General features: G+C 38.3%; 1 protein-coding gene across 1 annotated transcript in view; it reads right to left on the bottom strand.

Moving 5' to 3' along the window:
- The window catches only part of DOP1A (DOP1 leucine zipper like protein A), a 68509-nt gene extending 47237 nt beyond the window's left edge, over positions 1–21272 (bottom strand). Inside the window, exons 1-7 of the mRNA XM_072855383.1 lie at positions 21190–21272; positions 8995–9186; positions 7541–7722; positions 5597–5767; positions 3795–3984; positions 3124–3222; positions 1879–1978 (exon numbers count right to left, since the gene is read on the bottom strand). Of these exons, the coding sequence (XP_072711484.1) occupies positions 1879–1978; positions 3124–3222; positions 3795–3984; positions 5597–5767; positions 7541–7722; positions 8995–9132 (880 nt within the window). The 5' untranslated portion in view covers positions 9133–9186; positions 21190–21272. The remainder of the gene's footprint in view (positions 1–1878; positions 1979–3123; positions 3223–3794; positions 3985–5596; positions 5768–7540; positions 7723–8994; positions 9187–21189) is intronic.
- Between the last annotated feature and the right edge of the window lie 3750 nt (positions 21273–25022).

Here is a 25022-nt window from a genome sequence, read left to right as displayed (position 1 = left end):
TAAGCTAACCTGGATTTAAAGAGATGTAATGTGATTTTTATGCCTAGAGAATGTTAATAGACCACTCCGAGCTATAAAACAATTGGAAGGAATAGCTAAAACCAGAATTGAATAATGTCATGCAGAACATCAGACTTCAGAGAGTCTTCCAACATAACTGACCCCCCTCCCCAATGTTTTATATTAGGAGTAGAATATCATGATAATATAAAAGCAGCACAGTATCAAAAGAAAAACAAGCAAAAAAGCTATATTGCCAGAAGGTCTATCCAAATACATAGCAAAGGGAGGCACTAGCTGTTCACAAAACAGGATCAGGAACAGTCACTGTAAAACTATCTTCTGAACTTATATTATCTTTCAGTGGAGACTATGCTCATGAAAGAAGCAGAAGAAGGTTCCACAACTAAAAAAGTAGCATGATATTTTAAACACATAAAATATCTTTTTCAATGACAGCAAAAAGACATATCTAATCCACCAAATTTAGATGAAACATCAGTGCAGTGCTTAATCTGGAAATTATTTTTTCCCTAAATTCAAAAATGTAGGTATGAAGCACGACAGTGCATTTCACCGTCTTTCTTTAAAAGATGAGTAATTTGCAAGTCAGTGTCTTGAGAAATGATTCACTAAAGAAGCCAGGATTTTTTCATAATTATCTTCTAAATCCCTGCAACTTCTACAGCAACAAAACCAACCCCCTCATGCAAAAGACTGTTGCTGACTTCATCCCTCCCTTCGTAACTTCAGTTCCGTCTCATGCCCCTTGACTACTTACTTCCTTGCTCCCCAATCACCCACAGGCTACCTGCCTCTGATGTCTTAACTATCAGCTGGGAAAGATGCAAGAGCTGCTGGGAAGGGTTCTGGGTAGCCTGAGAAACACATCTGTGCTTGCTCATGAGCTGGGAAGCCAAACAAAAAAGGTTACAGCAGACCGTAAAACAATCTTCCCCTCAAGTAGAGAAACCACTTTATGTCTCTCCATTCAGTCCCCAGTTTCTGTGACACTCTTAGGAACTCCCATGTCAGAGATCCTGACTTCTCTCAAATGGGCTAAAAGTGGTTTTAAAGAGTAACAGGCCAGTTTCATGTGATCATAGGCTTTATTTCCTTAAAATAACAAGGCTGAATAAGAGTAAACATTTTCTAATTTCTAGTTTTCTAAATATTCCCTAAATAGTTAAGAGTCTTCTAAATAGCTATTATTCTCTGCTACTGTCTTCTAATTACACGCTGGTTTCATACAAAAAATTAAATGTGTATTGTATTGATATTCTGCCATTTGGTAGAAGTAAAAGTGTGTGTCCTGTCATTGATCAATTTTTACCCCAGAACGGCATGGAAATAATGTTCTAGTTGCATGGGGAAGATAAGTGATTGGTGATTTGTTAATTCAGCCATGCAAATATCTAATGAAGCTTAAAGTCTGCATACGCAAGCCTCCATCAAGGTAATATCAACATTTTTCAAAATTCTTTTATTTTCATCCCTTCTGTGCTGTTGTGTTCCAACTGCCATTCACACTCTGTAATGCCTGTTCTCCATTTTTTCCATTTTATGTTTTTAGGGAGACAAAAGTTGCCTTTCAGTGCCTATTTATGAAGGCCTAGTGCACCAGGCTCTACCCCTGAATGTGGCCCATAATTGCTGCTATAGGAAAATGTACCAATAATTTATATAACAGGAAAGAGTTCCAGCATGACGTTCTTCACGTTTTATGTCCATGGAGAGAGATAGTGCCTTTCTTACTTGCGATACAAATTCAGCATTTAATTTTCCAAGAATCTTTCTCCGCAATATGGCAAAATACTGCTATGAATACATGATCCTCCCTCCACTTTTAGTGAACAATGAAATTAAATACAAACCTACCTAGAAGCCATGCATAAAGCCTTCGGTTGAGTGACATATCCCTGCGCAGTACTACATGAAGGGCTGCTGACAAAATTCTGATCATGTCTGGACGTGTTGCCTGAAGAAGTTAGAAACTTGATTAAATTTAACTATGAAAAGTAACACTTTTTCTATGCTAGCAGCTTAATCTGCACTAAAACATAGTTAATTTCATCTTCTGACATTTCTGAATTTGGAATAGTACAAGAAAACATAATCTTGCTCTTAGGAAAACAAAATATGATTATTTGGAACAGACACTTTGTAATATTATGCACCTTTTATGAACAGCAAAAATACTTGACTCCATTAACAGCTCATTTTTGTTACAAGACATTTCATTTTGTTTATTAGGCAAAAGCCTTGGGAGTAAATTCAACTAAAATTCAGTGTAAAAAAAAAATCACTGAAGAATTTCAAATACCTTTCAATCTCTTAATACTTTCAATGTTTGTATAAGTCTTAATATTAAAAAAAAAATGCTGCATTGATAATTCCACCATTCTAGCATCTAAACAGAGACACTTCAAATATTCCTATAGTAACTGATAAATGTTGTTTCCACAAGCAAGAACACAGATGTTTCTACAGGTTTTCCACAATTTCTAACAAGGTGAGAATCAACTTTGTATAAGTTTTCCTCCAAGAGTAAAATAAATCAAGGATCATTTAAAAACAGAAAGTGCCTAACAATAAATGCAGTCCAAAAAAGATTACCTAGAAGTTGTAAGGTCTATTTCCCACTACTGCTAGGGCTAACTACTGACCCAAAACCAATAATCATTTTTAATTCTCTAGTGTTCTGAATCAGTTATACTAAGAGTTATACTCTATACTCTGAGAGTTATATACAAAAAGTTATACTAACTTTTGCTGCTTTTGAACATTGAGAATTGGAAACTTGCACATGAACAGATAATTTTTTTTCTCATCAAATTAGAGCAAATTAAAAGCTTCTTCACAGACTAAACATCATAATTTATATCGGATTTGCATATATGGAAGTTAACTTTAACTTCGAAATTAAGACATCAAGTTAAAAAGCAGAAGGGCAGAGATCACGACATGAGAATGGCCAAACCTATCAGAGAAACTCTTACATATGACTCTTGTTTAAGCTTGGAGAAAATCATTAACAAAGACTGACTAAATACTGCTACTGACTTAAGAAGTGGAGTACATTTAGGAGTTTGCCAATTAATCTCTCTTATGTTAATAACCTACCTGGCTCATGTGGAAAGGAAAACAAAAAAGGATGAGGTCCAATGTGCTCCTCTGTACTAAAACACTGGTATCTTGCACTGATGTGCTTACTGCTTCCACCTGAAGTAACGGCAGACCCCCCAAAATAGTTATTTACTGTATTATTTTAAGAAGGTAGATATAAGAGAACACTCATAAAATAAGAACAGTTGTTTATGAATAGCAATATGTACGAAATGAAGTTATTTTAAAATTTTAAATAATGGAACAAGATAAAACAGGAAAATAAAAAGTTTGACCACTGAAGAAACATATAATCAACACAGATTCCCTGAACTATCCAAACATTAAGCTTTTGCTTTTTTATATTACCAATTAATATCCTAAGTTTAAAAGACAAAATCATATTCTATATATTTTTCAAAAAATACACTAAAACTCTACCACTTTTAACTGAAGTGTGTCATGAATGGAAAGTTTTATACAAAACCTAAGCATTCTGAAACATTAACTCAGCTTTGCAACACTTGTCATGCACAAAAACATCAGCTTAACTGGAGCTATAATAAATAAACGTGCATTTTTATCTCTTCAAAGGTTATGTTCAAAGATAGAGAAGACATCTAAAACCCTTGGAAGTATATTATTATATAAATAACACCAATGTCTTCATTGTTCCAACAAAACATTACCATTAATTCAATGTCACTGCCAATTATGTAGAGTTGATCCTCCATTGAAAGCTTCCTGTTCAAATGGGAGAGGACATAGGTGATCCCAGGCAAGCGAACTGCAGGGCTTGTGAGGAGGCTACCCCAGAGAGCACTGTAGAACGCAGACTGATCCACAGCCAAGGCAACCTTCTCCAACAGTGTGTTCGTTCTGCAGTAAAATCAAGTCAGCTGAATTAGGGCATGTATCACAGCACTTGCCCTGCCCCCAGTTTTAATAAATATAAAAATAAATTGTTACAGGAAGGTCAAAACTTTCTTTTGAGGCCAAGAGAAGCCCCAGTTATACACTGAACCTTATAATACAGCCTGAACAGAGTGATCCAACTAGCAAGCCTGTGGGCCAACTTGGCTCGCAAAATGCTTCTGCCTGCCCACAGCTTCTCCTTATGTACTCCTTATGTTCAAAGAGCCAAATAACTTCCTCATCTGCTACTTAAAGCCAAGTGTTGCTACAGAGAGAGGTTTCAGAGACAGCAGGAAAGCATAGCTACTGAAGAAAAGAATCAAGCAAATGGCTTTTGCCCTCTCATTCCTTGCACTGAGCACTTCTGGCAATAACAGGGCACAAAAATATCACAATTCTTTGAGCACAAGCAATCCCTTCCCCTGTCCTCATTTCTCCCCACTCATGTGGCAGCACCTCTACACCCTATGGTAGGCCCTGGGAGGCAAGCTGAGTAGTCCTTGCTCCTTGTTGTAGTGATGACAACTACACTGTGTATAGCTACCTATGTAGAAATAGAAAAAGACAATGTTAAATTGCTCTTCACATACAAGTCGTGAAAATTCTAGCTTCTGAAGTTGGAAGTATCAAGAATATGTAAACATGTGAACAATTCCAAGAACTCAAAGCCTTGGAGTGTAACTTCATCCTTTAATATGTTAAGATTTGACCCCAGCACCCCAGACACCACAGTCAAGATAACTTAACCAGGGCTTAGGCTTGCTGGATAAGACGACCTATTATCTCCCAGTCCACTCTGCTAGAAATAGAGTAATAACCTATAAAGATAGGTGGACTATTGCTGTATCTTACATAGGTGACTTAATGACAATTTAGATGTCATAACAAGTAAATCTTAATGATGGAAGCTTTGTTTGTTATCTTACATTCAGTTAAGGCATGTATTTTAGACTAGGAATAATATGGCAGTACTACTTTACAGGAAACCCATTGAAAAGAAACAAGCAGCGTGTTCCTAACATGTTACATATTTCAATTCATAACAAGAATCATAGAATCATTTACATTGTAAAAAAACCCCTTAAGATCGAGTCCAACCGTTAACCTAGCACTGCCGAATCCACCACTAAACCATGTCCCTAAGCACCACATTTACATGTCTTTTAAATACCTCCAGGGATGGTGACTCAACCACTTCCCTGGGCAGCCTGTTCCAACGCTTGACAACCCTTTCAGTGAAGAATTTTTTCTTAATATCCAATCTAAGCCTCCCCTGGTACAACTTGAGGCCATTTTCTCTTGTCCTATCACTTGTTACTTGGGAGAAGAGACCAACATATAACACTAAGTCTACTTAATGTCAATTCCCTTTCAATAACAGGAACAACTAACAGTTAATTTATCATAATTAATGTTAAGAATCTTTCACCATATTATTCCATTGCAAGTAATAAGACTGGCTGAAATTAAATACCACCTATCTTAAAAAAAAATCCACATACAAGTACTTAATGAAAAGTTGCCGAAAAAAAAGACCAAATCAAGCATATAACCTTATTAACTTATCTATCCTTACCTTTCATAATACTCTGACCCCTCCTCTAACCCAGGCAGAATCCCAGTTAACAGTCCTTGCAGTCCTGGTTTCAATGTTTTCCCCAAAGGGAGGTAATAAATCTCATACAGACTCAATAATGTTGGCTTGACAGACATAGCAGCATTGGCAAGGAGTGGAAATAGTCCAGAACTGTGGAAAATAAAATTTACCTTTTTTTAGGAAGCTTCTCATAAGGTATAAATGAAATTGTCTCACAAGACTGTTACAGGCATGTCTGGTGTAGTTATAAGTATCAGGTTTTTATCCCAGAATTTTGCGCAGGCATAGACCACCATGCAATACAACTGCCTTCCAGACTGACAGGTTGGTATGCCAAGATTAATATTATGATCTTTATTAGTATTGTTACCTACACATGAAAAACAGTTTTGCTATTGCTACTAAACATCATAAATTATTACAAACACTACCAATAATCAAAGGTATGTGAACACAACTGCAATTTTCAAAATCACTGAGGACTCAGGTCAGAAGACCACTGACACAAGAAGAGGAAAATGAAAGAACAGTAAAAAAGGTAAGTTTGAGACAAAGGTTTTAATATACACATAGAAATCTACTATTCTAAGAAGAAACTCTTTGTGGATACAATGTTATCCATGTTACAGGAAAAAAAAAATCTTTTCAAAGTACAAAAATGTTTGTAAAAATTGTTTTTGCCTTTATCTATCCAGAAGAACTACTGCTTTACCATTGTCAACTGGTTTCTTTTTTCTGCAAAAATGTCTTTTTGTTCAATAACCAGCACGCTACCCCACAGCGTTTCTTTGTGAGTCTACTACTCATCCTTCAAGATTTGATGTTCAGACACTGTCATTCTGCTTTCATGAAAAATACTGGAATCTTTGATAATGCCTTAATGTGAACATCAGCCTTCTCCCAAGCATCAGTAACAATGGCTTTTGGTTACATTACACAAGGTAGCATTTTCCACCATCCTAGAACTTATTGTTAACAAGATATTGCAGCTACTGAATCACTGCACAAGCAAAAGAATGCGAGCTATGAGTTCATGGAATCTTTAAAAAACATGTGGAAACACAGAACTGAGACGCTCCCCTCCCCCCCTCACCAAATGTAACTATATATAAACATCTTGACAATGCAAGACAGAATAGCTGATGTTAAGGAATACAATTTATTTCCAAGCATTAATACACACCTTTGCTACCTAAACAGTATTCTATTTTATTCCACTGTTTCTTAAACTGATGAAATTTTAATCTCCAGGGATAGCTAAAGATTGAGAACCATGTATGACTGTGTGTATACACATATGCACGCATCCCTCTACACATTATATAATAAATAGCTTAATGTCTTGCCCGCTCCACCCAACCAAAAATGTATTGGAGGTTTAGGAATCAGTATATTTTCACTACACTTACTTTTCAGGTTAACCTTCCTTTTCATTATCATCAGTTCTAGAGACTGATAGTAAGAAAAATTTTGTACTTGCCCCCCATTCTAACAAAACAGACAATCTTTCTGTCCTGTTGATTTGATTGCTTGGAAGAGAAAGTTTCTCACACTAAACTATACTCATTCTTTTCCAATACCGCTTAAATGACAATAGAAAAATGTAATGTGAATACACTGAAACAAACATTAACACTTCAATTACTGTACATACATGCACAAAACTTTGTTTATTTCAATGAAGAAGTCATAAATTCCGGGTTTTCTAGCACTAAATTTGGTTCCTAACAAAAGTTTAGGTGATGTGTTTATCTTCTGATATACAATAATCGGCAGAAGAGCACTACACAAGCACCAATAACATGAGGGAAAGAAATTGACTGATTCTTGCTATATAACAAAGCAATATTATTAATATAAAATGTAGGAAACCAAAAGCATCTCAACTATGCATTTGGAATGGAGTTGTTTAAACTATTGTACCTGTAGAGGAAAAGATCTTTGGCCAAACGCTTGGGCCCAATGATTTTGAAAATTATCTCATATGTTTCAAGTGCCTTCCGATGAACCCCTCCCGGCAAAGCTGGATGAAGACATTGTGCTAAGCGCTTGCCTATAGTCAGCTTTTTTGGTACTACCTGGTACTTCGCGTTGTTCTGTAGTACCTGATAGATCAACACATTAAGAAAAACAGCACAAAACAAGTTAAACATCAAATGCACATTTTATGAGTTCCTGAACATGGTCAGTAAGTCATAACACATACCTAGGTTACAACACAAGAAAAAAAAACTTTTAAGATGTACCACGGAGCTTTTTCTTTGCAATGCCTTTCACTTATACGCTTGCTATAGACAGAATTGCCAAGGCATTTAAAACTTCACTTGTAATGGGCTCGTTACTTACAGCTTGTCCATTTCATTTTACTCATCCTTTTGAGGACAAAAATTACTATCTCCGTTTGTTAAAAGCAATTGCCAGTAGCTCAAAGAGGACTAGTAAACTGCGGGTAGTGAGTTTGGGATAACTTTAAGAAACCATCATAGAGTAAGACAACATATAAAACGTTACCACTTCCTGAAACTATATAATCACTTCAGGACTGGAACACAGAGTTGCATTTACATCTTTAGATTTTTCTTTCCCAATATCATAGCCTTCACTTTGTATATACGTGCAGCAAGAACTGTTACAATCAAAAAAAATGAAAAAAAATGGGAGTTTATACAAAGAAATGATGCCATTGGCATTGCCAACCGTACTGTCATTCTTTATTCTCCACAAAGTTTAAAGGGTAGAATGTAAATGCTTCAGACTTGTAATTTTCTATGCCAAATTCTGCAAAGCTCCACATTTGTAAAATGTGTGTGTGTAAAGGGAGCTCTGTGACCCTGACTGGAGATGCCTAGAAACACATAGGACTGATTAGAACAAGATTTTTACGGATATCAGAATCTGTATCCATTTGTAAACTGCTATTAAAGATCACGATGATATTACACATTGAACTTATTAACTGTTAAAACGAATCAGAATGGTAACATTCTCTGGTCAATGAATGATTTGAGCTCCATTTTATAACTCATGCTTCATAAAAATATTGCTGATATTTATATTCATTACTATTTTTCACACGATTTCAATAACATTGAATGACATTAGAAGTAAATGTTAGTAATAAAAAAGATGTTGCATTTATTTCCACTAGAAATTTAAATAACTTTTCCCTTTACTTAAAATTACAAAGGGTTCAACTCTAAGTCTTAGAAAGGCATTTGTTTGATTTGTTTGCTCCTTGCACACACCCAACATTTGGCTCAGACTGCTAAAATATTTGCAAGAATATTAGACTGCTAGAACCTTGCACTTCTGACTTTTTTACACCAGTACCCTTTGTCAGTTCCTGAATCTTTTCCAAAAGCACCTGCCAGGCATACCTTGTTTAGCTTTCCAAGTGCCGATATTAAATCGGCCCATTCACTGGAATATTCAAAATTCTTCAGTGCTTTGTCAACAGCTGCTACATAGTTTCTGTACTTGGAATCAGTCAGTAGCTCCAGCTCCTCCGTGTTCATCCTCCCACGGTGTCCCCACTAGAGACTAGCTTGCAATTCATGTACAGACATTACCTGTTCAAAATAAAAAACAAAAAGCCCTGAAACCATTGTTTCCAGAGACATGTTACTGAAACAATTTTGTATACAATGCACTACATTTTTCTCAAAGGCATCACAAAATATCAATCTGAAATCAGTTTACAGCAAATCATAAACAAAAGCTAACATATCGCACACAAATGTTTAACACATGTCCAGAAAAGTATACTTGTAATCAAGTCTTGTTTAAAAAAACAAAAACCAAAAACACCCCGCAGCTGCCCCCCCCAACAAAAAAAACCCTAGAAAATTAATGCCCTCTCCCTCCCAAGAAGCACTGTTTATTCTGAACAATGCAACAAAGGGATTTTTTGTTTTCTTTTTTCCCCCTCCTCTGGGTCCATTACCAGACAAACCCACCTTTCCACAAATCAGCCCTTCTGCAAACAGAAGACACCAATCTTTCCAAATCACTTCCAGGCAGAAGAGAAGAATGAAGGACACATACAATAGTCACACATTATTCAAGAGTACTTTCATGCATCAACACTTCCTTTTACAAGACCTGCTATTCTAATTCAGCGATGCAACTCTACTTTGTTTTTCTATTATCATCATCCACGCACAACAAAAGTATATGCTTACTAGTGTTCTGTAATCACAGGCTTTTGCAATTTGCTCTATATGTTTTCATCACATGGTAGCCTCCACCAAGTAATTAAGATATTCTAGTTCCAGAAACACCACCTCATACTTTTATAGGCCATACACTATTTATTTAATGAAATTCAATCACTATTAAAAAGAAATATGTTTTTAAAGCTACTTTAACCCCAAGCAATTACAACTCATAATGGGAAATCCTACTGTAGCATGTCTGTGAAAAAGGCAGCTTTTGTGCCCCTTTTAATTGGGGTCTTTTGAGAGTTTTCTCTGATACTCGGCTTCAGAAGCAACTTCACACTCAGCAGATGCTGCTCTCTTCCGTCTTGATTAAAGGAAAATGGGAAGAAAACCATGTGCAGAAGCGCAGGTTGAAGCATGGTAGACTAAAAAAAACAAACAAACTATGGAACAGGTATAAAGAAGCTGTATTCATCAGCTGTCTACCAGGTACGATAGAGTCACACTGAAAACAGCAGCTCCAGCGAGCCCTTCCAAAACGACTGGAGAAAATGCCTCGCTGGCCCCTATTCCCAGTGAGCAGCAATATGACAAAATAGCAGAACTGTTTGAAATGAAAAATGTCTATGAAATAATAGAGCAGAAGACTTAGAAATAAAAAGTGTCATTCTGATTTATGGTCGTTCTACAGTTGATGGAGATAATAAAAACACTTACCTTTAAATTCTGCTCAGGAAAAAGTTTAAGTGTTTTTAGACCAATCAGAAAAGACTAACAATTCAACTTGTATTACTTCATGTAATAAACACACTCTAGTTGTGCAAAATGCATCAAAAACATCAACACTTTTCTGCCTTTTATCATATATGATCAATTTAAAATGTTTTATATGGACACATAAAAATCTTTGATTCATACTATATCCATCCCTCCCTTCCCATAGTGCTCTCCCCAAAATGCCTGTGAAGCTGCTATTTAATAACTTTGTCAACAGTTCTCATAAGGAGCTATCACTGTCTGAACAACATGAAACCCTAGGACTGGTTACCCAGTATTTTCAGTTACCTGAAGGCCAACTCCTTGCCATGTTCTTGAAACAACCCCAAAACCTACAAACTAGGTCACTATTAGTATTGTTTTACCTTTTCGATGCTCCAAAAGGTAAAATGAAGAAAGCTGTACTCCGGTATCTCCAAATTAAGACAGTAGTAAATCAGGCTCAAAATTTCATGATGGTAATCTCATCGAGTTTACCACAAAGTGCCCTAGCAGATTTTTGCTCACTCCTTTTTGTTCCTTTAATTAGCAGGTGCTTCTGAAGATAAATTGATAAGAACCCAGCTTTAACACTCCCAAACTTAATTTTTTTTAGTGCTAGAAGAACATGAAAAAAGCATTGCTTCAGTCAGAGATGGTACACCACCACTCTGGGTGGCGGAGAAGGACCTTTGAGAACCCTCTCACCCCTAACCTTTCATGTGTGGGCACATGCAAGGTGCCAGACAAGCCTCTCTTCTGCTGTCATCACATTTATCTTTTCTTCTACAGAACAACCAAAATTCCGCATTAATAATTTTTTTATCCTTATTACTATCTTTTTTTGTCATATTGCTCATCTCCTGCTTTCTCAGCATTGTAAAGAAAGTTGCAAGAAAGAAGAAAAACAAGAAAGGGACAGACAAAAGGAAGAAAAAGAGCTGGGATAGCAGGAGTGAATAAAAAGGCCAAGAATTACAAATGTTTTGCACTCTTGATTGTGATAGCAGACTAATAATGACAGATTGTCTCCAAGGCAGAACAGAAATGCAAACCATTACTTAAAAACCATATTCTGGGTGCCAAATTGATAAATTTCATGATACCCCACTGGCGTAAAGCACTTAGATCTCACTTTTTATTTGAAAAAAAGTATTTCACATTTTTTCATTTTATAATAACCATCTTTCTTTGGATTAAGTCCAGAAAAAGATCAGGTTTGCTTTGAAAAAGCTGTAGAATGCCAACAGATTTCTCAAAAAGACAGTTGCACAACCGCCAATGTCTGATCTCCGAAAGTAAAATAAAGTATTAACACTAAAAAAGAAGAAAGGACCAACATACAAAAGCAGCACAACTCTAATTTTTCCAGGCACAAAGGATGGAGAAAGAACTTGACACAGCGAATAATGCTTTCTGAGTGCAGAAAGCATCAGCATCCTTTTTTTTATCCAGCTAAAGCATAAACGCAACCACTTATGGCTGAGTGGAAAACAGGGCTCTGTCTTCCTCAAGTGCTTGAAAAACCTGAAAGCTGAGAGTGGGCTGATTCAGGATTATCAAACATTAGACAAAACCAGCAGTAACACAGGGTTGAACAGGTAGCTTTTTTTTGGACTTACTAACTGATCAGAATATTCTCTTCCTTTTGAAAACAAAAAACATTAACAACTTTGACTGAATAACCTATACTTTTAGACAAGTATATCGCACACCAGCTGATACTAATGAACTTACTCTAGTCATGTAATGGATATCTACATTTATCCATATGTTATCAGTGAATTTAACCATTATGAACCTTGTATAGAGAAGAAAGAACATACTTGTTTTCTCACAACTCTATGGTTATGGTCTCACTTTTCTTTCTTAAAAAACAGAAGTTTTACATAGTTTGAGGTTACAGGGAGAGAAAGAATTTCTTGCATATTTTTTCCCACATTGAAGAGTCTCTATTTTAAACAATATATCTTCTAAATCATATCAGTTGCCATAGTAAGCCAGGGATGCAGAGAAGATACTATGTAAATATTATTTTTACAAACCTGGCACTATTTTTATTCTAAGAAACTACAGGAATGCCCATTTTTATTAGCTCTCATACAGAAAAATATACTTGTCCTACAAGGTTTATTTTTTGTTTAGTCTGAAGATAGTACAAAATATAATTTTTAATCTTTTATTGTTTCTATCATGTATTCTTACTGATACTTTTCTGTTCTCTTAATCTATAATAAAACTGCAGATTTAACAACATTTAATTTTACAGCACTGATATTTCAATACAATGTTAAAGCTTAGTAATGTCTATCTCCTTAGAAGTATCACACCCTTATTCTTTCATGGTTTACTACTTTGAAAAATGAGATAAATAATAAAGTTTGATAGAGGAAAATCATTGAAAAATAGCAGTTTCTGCCACACCATCAAACAGCCCAAAGGATAAACCATTTATCTTGCCATTCCACAATCACCATTTAGCATGAGGGCCAACTTTCCTTGTAATGTTATTTATTTATCTTTTTAAGCAAAGGTATGAAGAGCACCATCCTTTGCTTTTGTTGTTTGTATGCCCTTTTGGCATACCTAATGAGATGAGACAAGCTTCTCACATTGAAGGTTCAGTCACTCTCATGAGTCTAGACATAGGTAATCATTGACCTGTTAGATGACCATGCCTCTTTTTAATAGAGGAAAAAAAGCAAATGGGGGTGTTTGAGCAGAAGGCTTATTATCAATGAGGAAGAAACTACCTAAGAAGTGCTGTACACTTTCAAACAATTTCATAAAACCATATTTAATTCTTAAGTAGTAGAAGTAGGTCTTGACACTTATTACCTTCCACTTCACCTTCTCATGAGGATTAAAAAAAACAGACACCACACAATTCTGGATATACCTGGATGCCTGTAGAGTCTTTGAGTGTGACTTTGACAAGGAAAGCGGTTACCTGGGGCTGTGGATCTCCTTTTGCTGGGGGTTGTGTATAGTGTGTTCACAGAGCAGCCTTCGATTCTTTTCATCTGTGAGGTGGTATTGGTTTTCCTCTGAGTCATGTTAAGATGATACTGCTACAGCTGTGTTTTCCACAGCAAATGCTCATCCTTCACAAGTCATGTGCCTAAGAGCCTTCTGTCTCACATCAACACAAACTATTAACCTGTTTAAGAGGCTCTAAATGGTTTTCACTGAAGCTAAAGAAACTTGATTGAGAACAACAGCTTCATCAACACTTATTCAATAAAAGCAGCTTTCATCTAGATTCTGTCTCAATTTAATCACAAGGTTATAAGACTTCCCAACAATTCATAAGCTCTCCAGTATCTGTTGTACCCCAAAGGTCCTCTTCAGGTTTGATTTGCTGCTGTTCCATTCTTACATTTTTCAAGCCTCACAGAATTGCTCTATTTGTCTGCTTCACACCAATCTGCAATACTGAAATGGTCACTTTCTGGTACAGGTCAAGGGGCTGATCGCTGTGGAGCACAAATCTGTGTATTTCACGTCACTTCAAGGATTCTCAAGATTTGTCCCAAGTACTGTAAGAACCTGAGCTCACAAACTTGCTCCCTTTGAATTCCTCAGAGTTTCATCTTTGCAATATCTCAAGGCTTTTCTAAAATTGTTTACCTTTTCAAGCGTGGCTATGGGATGTTCAGTAAAAGAACTAATAGATGATTAAAAAGCAGATGAGAAAAATCTCAAATTTCACAGTACTGAGCTATTGCTTTTTAAGCTGTGTACAATGCCCACATACCAAGCTGGTAACTGCAGAAACACATTTTTATTTAAATAAACTTAATACAAACACAGATTTGAATACATGGAAAACAGAAGCCTTGTCATTTGGTAATTTATTGTGCTTTGCTTCCCCTTCTAGAAGCATTTAAAAGCATGAATAGCAAAATAAATACTGCAAATCCCAGGCTAGTCTCTTAAGATAAAAATCATATTTTGGAAATACATCTATTATTCTATCACCAAAGATAAAGATTTTCCAATTATAGCTAATTATTTCTAAATTGACTTTCTATAGAGTCCTCTTATTTCAGAATTTTTCAGAGAGGCATCTCTAATGTCTTCTGAAGACTAAGAACTGTTTGAGCTTGTTATTTTGGCCAATTGCTATTCAGTACAGTAATGAAAGATGCAAAACCCCCCATATTACCCAAATAAACAAAACAAAAAAACCCCAGACTGTATAATTAACTATAATTAGCCATGATCTCAATAGTGTCCTGCAACAGTACAGAGCACTTAAGAAGATTTATTATTGTGATTAATAACTTCCCAGTACACTTTTCTACCCAGTCAAAATTCACAAGTGGAAACAGCTTATTACATTTTTCAACAGAAAAAATGACACTGTTTTAGGTGTTCAAATTCCTTTCCATGATAAAATTAAATTAAATCAGCATAACAATCTGTGCATTACCCATACTGGCGACTTCTTAATCAACATCAGATGTTTTGCTGAGAGTGATTCTCGTTCAAATAAGAATTAAATGAGAGAAATCCTGTGGCTTGTACTACAGACGTTAAATTAGGTACCCAACTGGATGTGCTTCCTCCTGGGTTTAGAATCTACAAAACATGTTTATTATTTATTATGTTTATTATTACACAAAAACCAAATTGTCAGTAAAAAGAAACTAAGTACACTTTTTCTTCTTCTGCATATACAGGAAGTCACAGAAGAAAGATGACCGGAATAAAACTGTAAGTCTACCACTGAGCATAGTCTGATGGAAACACATAAGGTACATAAAATGTTATTTCTGCTATTGCTGTTTTATGGTATTCCAAAGTCTGACTTACACCAGACATGAGTTCATAAAAAGGAACAAGTGACAAGCTTAAAAATTCATAAGGAACATACAACAGGCCTTCTCAGTAATCAAGTCTCTATTCACTAGGTAAGAAAACAAATTTATAATTATGAACAATCTTTAAGTGAATGTATTTGCTTTAGAACATAATTTTTCAGAAGTATCAAATCTATGTCTATCTGTTTATTGCAGGGAGAAGAAAGTGACCGAAGACTTCTCACTCTCGTTGGTAAATACACACCTCTTCCAATTACCTCTTAAAAACAGAGTTTAGAGTGACATTTTAATCCCTCTACTCACTTCTATTTTATTATAACTTTTCAATATATAATAGCTGAACTAAAAAACAGTTTGATATACTAGACTGGAATTTTCATTTTGATTCCAGACCCACCAACAAAACACTACTGATTCCTTTTCTTTCAGCCCTTGTGCACTGTGCCTGCATACTACTCAGGACTGTCTTACTATTTGTGGCAAAGTACGAGGAAAAAAGCAGCCCTGTTCACTACAGAGATCTCAAAGCACTGCTGTAATAAAGCAATAAAACGTTTCCTTTGTTAAAATAATCTTTGACATAATGCCAAATAATTATTTTAGACACATCTAACAGTTAAAAATTAATTCAAAAGATCTGAATAAAGCAAACTAAATACATATTAGCCAATGAAAGCATTGTAGTGGCATACAACAGATGCTCAAGTGACAATGTGATACTCAGTATAACAGACATCATCTTTTCTAGAGTTAAGTCCTCTTGCACTACACGAATGCTGAATCTTACACTAAAGTTTCTACTTTTAAAATATCATATTCTTCTTGAGATCAAATCAAACATTCAGATTTCGCAGATCTGAACTTATGTCACTCAGTAAATGAAAGACGATGATTTGCATCTTCTTCGTTATAACTCAGGTCAATCATTAACTGAAAATATTTTCTTCTTCCTAAAATAATATTTTCCCATGTTTTTTACTTTCTGTCAACAAATGATTTTTAAGTTATCCACTATATTATAACCTAATCAGCATGCATTTTACATTTAAAATCAACAAAACTCCAGATATCCACACTTCTTATTTTAAACTATGCGAATATCTAACATGTCTTATTAAAAAAGAGATGGCAATTTAAGTCAGAATACCACAACATAGAGAAAAATGGGGAAACGCTTCCTTGAATTTGTGGTTATCCTTCAATGCTCACTTACAAGTACTTTTCTTGTCCCCTTCTTCCCTTTGTTGACCACTGTATTTGAACAACCAATATTTCAACCTAGATCTAGAACTGGTCACTATTTCCCTCTTATTCAACTACACATTTGAAGGAAAGAAAAACAAAAAAAACCACCTAGAATTTAACCTGCACTCTTCTGACATGTTTGCAGAGCGTTTCCTCCCTAAATTTAACTTCATCTCAGCTCACAGAGTTACCATCTTTATATCCAATTTAAGTTATAGCAGCAATGCATCCATTAAAGAAACGTAAACAATCTGGGTAAAGGCATTTTAAAAATAATCGTCATTTCAGTCTCCAGGCCGACATCCCAAATGCAGAATATAAAAAAAAAAAAACTTAAATGTTAAGTATATGAAATGTAACCTCCTGGAGTCAACCTGTCACTTTGACAATGCCAAGCCAAACAGAAACACAAAATCCTTACTCAGAAAATAAGTATAACATGGTGTATAGTGTATCACCTACTGTTCCCTGGACTAAAATGAACTGTTGCCATGCTGAAAAAGGTTGGCTTGCGCCCTAGGTTGGTAGGGCCTTTTTCAGCTATCCACAATCAAACCTGCAACATCGCGCAGTTAGCAGTTTCCCCACCTTCATAAAAAGATCCTGAGGCTGCATATTAGAAATAAGGATGTTTGGATTACTCTAAACAGAATATGGAAGGTATTTAACTGACATAGCTAAATCCATGGTAACCACACAAGTTTGGTGGGTTGGAAAAATCATTAGCAAAGAGAGAACAAGCACGTTGTGGTGTGAGGCAACTGCACCCTCCCTGTGGCTCCCGCATCACCTGTCAGCACTGTGCGCTTTGTGCTTTTCCTGTCCCACAGTGGAACCACCCAGCTCTCACATGCACCGAGCAGGCTTTGGGGCTACTGCCCTCTCTGCTGAGAAATGATTGATAAGCACATGATTTCAAATAGTTACCATCTCTCCAGGTGTCTGAACACAGTAACAAAAGAAGCTTTCTAAGTTAAACTGCAATTTATTTTCACTATTACATGTTTCAGCCTCATGCCTTCAAATGGTCACTATACCCTCTCTGAAGAGAATTCCTTTGTAACTAGCTAGCTCTCCTCTTCTGACCTTTTCCAAGCATTTACTGACAGAAAACTTATCTTGAGGTATTCTTTTTCTTTCTTGCTTATTTTTTACTCTCAGCAAACCAGTAAATCCAATTAATATAGTAATACAGTTGAAATAAAGAAATAAATAAACAACAAAAAAGCCATAGCAAACGTAACAATGAAAAACAACTCAAACCAGTATGACTACATTTGAACTTAGATTTGTACTACTCTTTGTTTTAAAGGAGAGTTTGCCAACTTCCAGATACTTTTCAGCTTGGTAGACAAAATAAGGACATACATGAGTTTCACTGTCTTACATTATGCTTACAGCACTCTCCTCTACTGAGAGAGAAGCCTTGCTTCCAGAGTAATGCTGTGCCTTCACATTGTGACATCTCTTTAAATATTCCGATACACAGTTTAACACAGAATCTACCAACTTAACAACAACAACAAAAAAGTGGCCTGATAAATTATTCATTGACTCTTTGCTCACAATAGCTTTAAAATTGAAGATTTAGACAAACCTTTTATTCAGCCATACCCATCGTTCTAATAATATGTAGCTTCAGGCAAGTTTAACATTATGTCTCCAAACAACCCCGATATTTATTTTCACAAAAACATGTCAGAAGTTCTCATATCCTTACCATTGCCTCACTCGGGTAACCTTTTAATACAATGCATTTGTGCAAGACTTTGTCCAACTTCCTTTTTTATTATACCCTGAGGTCCTAAGATATTACTAATTCATTCATTTCAAATTTCAACTCATTTCCATAATTTTATTCTGATTTTAATTCTGAAATAGTGTCATATGCCATATGTATACCTATGCATTATCTAGACTGTGGTTATATTTTGCAATGCATCTGATTTCACATAGTCCGCAGATGGATTTCAAAGGAATTTGTAAAGTAGAATTCTTTTCTGGCTGTTGTGAAAATGGTGGCTGGACCAAAACTTGTTCGCTCTCCTTATCCTCAGAAGTAAGCCAGAAAAGACATAAATATAGGGTTAAATTCCCTTTGATTTTTGCAAATTATACTAGAAACCAAATTAGGCAAAGCACCATTCCTAGGCTTTACATAATTTTTATGCTTATATTGAAGTACAAGTTTCTGATAAAAATAGGGATGTGTTGACTAGTGAGATCATTTACTGAGTCTCTTTGGTGCTTTCTTCTCATTTCTTTTCAGTTATTGGGGAAAAATGGTTGATCCTGCAGTGTTTCTTCTCCCCGAGCTCTCAGAGGGAAACATATCACTTACTGTTTCTATTTATCATTCAACTTCTTTTCCACTACAAGTCAGAGCAACATGATTATTAATCTGAAAGACAATTTATGTGCATACAAATAAATTACTTTCATTTTTCTATTTCATGCTTTAGCAGGTATCATTTATCATTTAGTTTAGTCTGTTTTCTATCTCCTATTTTTCTCAACAATTTTCAAAACAGGTTTATTTACAACATATTTCATACCTCTTCTTGGTTCTCTTCTACACACTGTATATTAAATATAATATAGCTACACCAAAGTAAAAAAGAAAAAAAAGTAGACTAGTAATAAGCATTTTCAGTCAGCCCAGCCCAAGAAGTCACTCCCAGCTAAGTGAGAAGACACTAAGGGTGGACAGCAGTAAATCTGGTCAAGAGAACTATGACAGCAATGAATACATGGAAGCACCCTTCCCTTATTCAAATGGAGAACAATGGCAGAATACAGGCTGAGCCCACTTAAACCAGACAGACTGCATTCTTACCCCTACAGCTTGCTGTGCGTTCGATATTTCTAGCGGTCAGTGTAGCATGCCAGTATTTTTACACAAGAAAAGCACTACCAGTGTAAACATAGCCTAACTTGTGAACATAACCATCCACTCGAAGGCACAGCCACTCCGCTAATGGAAGACATAGGATAACTTGTCTTCGCAAGCTGCTGTTTAAACATCTACTGTCACAGGTGCTACCAACAAGTTGGAAAACTAAGACATTCAGTAAGTTAGAATGCAGTCTCTCCTTTCTGATCTCTCATTTACAGGCTGCTTAGTTTCCAGAAGTGCCTATTCTCATGTCAATTAAAACAAAACCAGGAATTATACTGTTGACGTTCCGCCTGTTTCCAAACTGACATTCCTCCACATGACATTCATCCATGTTATATTTAAAATGACTGTACATTTTGGATAATCACAATATTTAGACATCACAGTATTATTAGACCTGCAAAAGGTCTACTGTATTTCAACCTGTTTTTGAAAAGTTACCAATATTTCAAAGAAAAAAATAAGCAAATCTGACAGCCAGGCAAGCACAAGTATTTAACACAGACAGAGCGAGGCTTAGCAATAAAAGACTATGATCTTCAATCTTATATTATGCCCCCTTATTTCCTGCAAGCATCTAGCCCATTACTATTTAGATAAAGTCTTCCCACCACTTCACACTCCTATAGCTGGAATACAGCTATCACATTACGCAGTTAACCTGAGAGCCCTACCACATTCACTGTTACTGCATATAGAAAGAAGATCCAGGAGTGCAAGTGTTCTTGCTGATCAGCAATGAAAATCCAAGGGTTGAGTCACCCAGAACAAGATCATCAAAACCTGCATCCCATATCCAGCATATTTTAGTATACTTAAAGAGATAAATTGTTTAGGCTTTTCTGGTTATTACTGCAGGTGTGCAAACATTATTTCTAAAAAACATTTAACACCAGAAGCTGACACATATTTATGCTTTTCAAGCGGGCATCACAAGATTTAAGGCCATCCCTGCATCAACAGATGAAATTTAACCCTGCACTACGCAAACTACGAACAGCCATATGCCCCATGTCTCCTTCCAAACATCACACACAACAACTCTGGCAGCCGAGCCAGCCAGCCAGGAATCTGACCCAAAAGAGGCCCACAGCCCTTACACGCTCAAGGTCAAAGCAGGACGGCTCTGGCAGCCCAACGCCGGGCTTGTTCCCAGGCGGGAAGAGGTCCCCGGAGGAAGCCCCTCCGTGAAGGGCGCAACCAGGCCCCGCCAGCAGCGCCCGCGGCAGGTGCCAGAGCGGGGAGCGGGGAGAGAGGCTCTGCAGCCTCGAAACGCACCCAGGCCCGCTTTGCTCTATGGGGGACAGCACCGGGGAGCGGAGGGCAGACCACGGAGCGGCAGTCGGGAGAGCCAGGTGCCACAGGTCAACTGATGCAGAGCAATTAACAGGCTAACCGCTCTCCCCAGGCTCCTCGGCACCTGCCCCCAGGCCAGCTCGGGCCTGGCCCGGCCCTCGCCCTCCCCGACGGTGCCCGCGGCCTGGCACGGAGAGAGGAGAGGAGAGGAGGGGGCCGGCTCGGCTCCAGGGGCGGACCCTGCTCGGCTGCGGCGCCCTCCCCAACACAGGCACGGCGACGGGGAGGAAGGAGGGGAGCGGCCGCCGCCGGGCGCCGCAGCCTACCCGCGCCGGGAGGAGGAGAAGGAGGAGGAAGGAGAGGAGGGGACGCTGGGGCGAGCGGCGTTACCTGAGCGACCCGAGCCGGAAGAGCCCGACCGCCACCGGCACCCCCGCGCCGCCCTGACAGCTCCCGGCATGCACTGCGGCGCGCCACCGCCTCCTGCCTCCTCCCTCCCCGCCCCGCCCGCCCCGCGCCGCCGCACCGCGCCCCCTGGCGGGCCGCGGCCGGAAAGGCGGGCGGGGCGCGGGCGCGGAGCCAGGCGCGCTCCTGCGCGGCGAGGACGCTGTGTGGCTGCGGGAGCGCGCAGCGGCCGGCACGGAACCGCCCTCGGTTTGGCGGTGGAAAGCAGTGAGTGATGGGTGGGTGCGTGGGTGGCGGCCGTTGGCTTGTCAGCGCTGGCGTGCGCAGGTGCGTAGCGGTGCGTCTATGTAGGCGCCTGTGCGGGAGCCGCCTGCCCGGGTTTAACTGCAGGTTGTGGGGAGGCAGAGGGAGCTCTGTATGCGTGGGCTGTGAATTTCTGCTTCGTGGGCCTCGTTGATGCTGTCGTCGTCCAGCCCCATGTGGGGAAAACGTGCAAGTGGGCACACATGCACCGGTGGAAATAAAAACAAGGGGTTAATATATATGTGTATATATACTTGTTTTGCCTAATCTTTGCATAGTTCACCAAATATAGTGTGGGTAAAAATGGAAGGCAGGTGGTACTTTAGCAAAGATTATCGATTATATTCGTAGTAGTTGTATTTAGAATTTTCTAAAATTTGTTGTGATTAACGTTCTTGAGTAGTTCTTACACAGAAAGGTGCGTGGGGTGCCCACACGGACGATATTGCAAGGAATTTTTTACTGCAAGAGCAAGTAAGGAGTACAGTCCTTAGACTGCAATCTATTAGTTTTGAAGTTGTCATTATGATTCTCAAATTTAAGCAGGCTTCATGATAGCAAACAGTTATTATGGTTATAAATGGCTTAAGTAACTGAAAAAAAAAAAAACCCAGTGCATTCAGCTTATGAAATAAATCTCTTAGACTTTTTCTGAAGACAAGTAAATATTTCTAAAATGTTGCCAGGGGAAAAATCTCATAATATTTATGAATCTTCTACTCGGTGACTTATGTTATCAGCCAACATTTTATGAAGTCTAATTTTATTCTCCAGACTTGGGGTAATAATAAAGAGCAAATGCGATTCCTTTCCTATGTAAACTATTCCAGGATTCAGTAGGTGAGGAACAGTTACTTTTTGGAAAGCTGACAATTCCCTCTGGTTTTCTGAGGCATTGAGTATGACTCTACAGGTTGTGTATTTCCAATTAAAATGGTTCATTTACATTTATTTTTCTTTGAAGATACTTACAAATGCATTTGAGATTTAATTCTTAACTAGGTTTGGTGGTGCTTTTGGAGCTATTTAAAAGTGATGATCTTCACAGAGGTGATGGGACTTTCAATAACTAACTATATGCTTTCACATGCTCCTGCGCTGTAAAGCAGTTAGATTTCTAAGTTTCCCTTTTGCTGAATTTAGTAGTACCAGTTACAACTCTGAGCTCTCAAACGGTTCTCTGAAATTGTCTCATCAACTTTATGTGCAGTGGCAATCAAAAAACCCCCACAAAACATTGTACGTTATCGGGAAGAATATTGAGAACAAGATAGAGGGAGTTGTTTGGCTGCTGTATAAAACGCTGGTGCAGCCTCAGATTGATTACTGCATCAGTTCGCGTCTTCACAGCTCAAGAAGGACGTAGAGGAGTTAGGGAAGGCACAGAGGAGGGATGGAGTCGCTGCCTTACAGTGGGAGCAATAACAGCAGGGACTGTTCGATATGGAGAGAGAAGGCAGGGGATAGGATTGATCAAGATTTACAAAATCATGAAAGGTACAAAGTTGTTGTTAACCAAATCTCACATTATGAGAATGAGGAGGCATCTCATGAAAACAGTGGAAGATTGGTTTTGAGACGGGTAAAGAAAATGCTTTTCTGCAAAGCAGATTGTGAACTTCCAGAATGTATTGCCACCAGAGGTTGGGGACTTGGACACTATCTGTAGGTGCAAGGAGGCATTATTCATGTTGATGGCAAACACATCTGTAAGTGGATGCTGAATGAAATAGGCAGGGATGTACCCTCCAGCATCCCTAATACAATGAGAGATACAGTGGAAGTACCGGGAAGTAACCACACAAAGGAGCTCTTCCTAAATTGTATCTCCTTTTACTGACGTTGGAGTCAAAATACTGGGCTAGATGCACCACTGATGCTAGGTGCCCTTGCTCTATGGGACATTTACCTTCATTTCTGTGTAATTACTTCACTGCAGAAATGGTGAGAAACCTATAATAGACAATTTTGAATAAATGAAGCTCACACCCTGTGAATACTTAAGATTATTCATAAAGTTGTAGTCTTGTGTAGGCCTTTGTAAAGTCAGGGCCCAAGGCCCTTTTACTAATACTAGGAGTCGATTCTCCTGTAATTATGTGGATATTATGTTTGATGTTTGACCTGCTTGCTCAGAACAATTTAACCTGCAATATGTACATTGGTTTGTGAAGTAATTGGAAATGAAAGCCATCACATGGACTAAATATTTTTCTTCCTTAAAAAAGCAAGCAAACAACAACAACAAAATCAGAATGGCATGTAGAGAGTATAGTCTGCATCGTAGAATACTTGAATAAATTCATGCTTTATAAAAAAAAAATACTTGGTTGAGACAGTTTAGCTGACTGTTGTCTGCCATATTTTTCCCACAAAATCTAACCTTGTTCCATCTACTTCTTTGAGACTCTCATAAGACATCTACTTGGTTTTGCCAACTCCAAGGACTAAGATTACTTCAAAGTAATCATGTCTTAGATAGTAAATTGCTATGAAATTAACATGTGCAAATCTGCCTTTTTGTTTGAAGCTTTGCAGATCGTGTTTTCAAATAACCCTCTGCAATTGCAAAAGGTCTTGTGACCTTCATAGAAGGTAAACACCGAACATTGCAAACCACTGTGTTTTTCCAAAGCAAAAGCTTCTTTCCTCGGTATTGTCGAATACAGACCATCAACAGCCTCTTATATACTGTGAGGGCGGTGGGCTGGATGAAGCGTGCAGTGGTGACAGTGTTCATGAGTTAAGGGACAGTCACACAGGGGTGTCAAGGTGGGCTTACAGTCTCTTGATAAAAGACCTCGTGAGAGGCAGTAGGAAGCCTCACCCCAGAGCAGCAGATGCCTGTGCCAAGGGTCCATTTGGTATGAGTGCAGTGCGGCAGCATTCAAGAGCTGGGTGAACATGGACTGGGAGCAATTCAGGCAGACTTATAATGTTGCAAGAAAGGGCAGAGAGGGGGTTGTTCACAAGGCAGGGGGCGGGTGGTGGTGCAGTGACATGCCACAGGACACAGTCCCCAGCACTGACTGGGGAGCCTGCCCCTGGCTCAGCGGGGGCCTCTGCTCAGACAGAGCTTCGCGGGCATGGTGGGTTGACCCCAGCCAGCTGCTAGCTCACTGCTCCGTGGGGGGAGAACCAGAAGAGCAAAAGCAAGAAAAGTTGGAGGTCAAGATAATGATGGTTTATTAAGTGAAAAAAACATACAATCACTCGCCACCTCCCACAAGCAGACCGCTGATGCCCAGCCAGTCTCTGAGCAATGCCTACTTTGGAAAGACTACACCCCCAGTTTTTATTGCTGAGCATGACATTATGTGCTATGGAATATCTCAATATGGTCGATTCGAGTCAGCTGTCCTACCTCTCCCCCGCCCCAGCCTCTTCCCTACCTCCAGCCTGCTTGCTGGGGGAGCAGAGTGAGACACTGAGGAGGCCTTGACAGTGTGGAAACACTGTTCAGCAATAGCTAAAACATTGGTGTGTTATCAACACTGGTCACAAATCCTAAGCGC

Source organism: Ciconia boyciana, chromosome 3 (genome assembly GCF_034638445.1).
Source record: "Ciconia boyciana chromosome 3, ASM3463844v1, whole genome shotgun sequence".
Taxonomy (NCBI): domain Eukaryota; kingdom Metazoa; phylum Chordata; class Aves; order Ciconiiformes; family Ciconiidae; genus Ciconia; species Ciconia boyciana.
The sequence above is the reverse complement of the archived record's forward strand: the minus strand, read 5'-3'. Positions and strand labels throughout refer to the sequence as shown.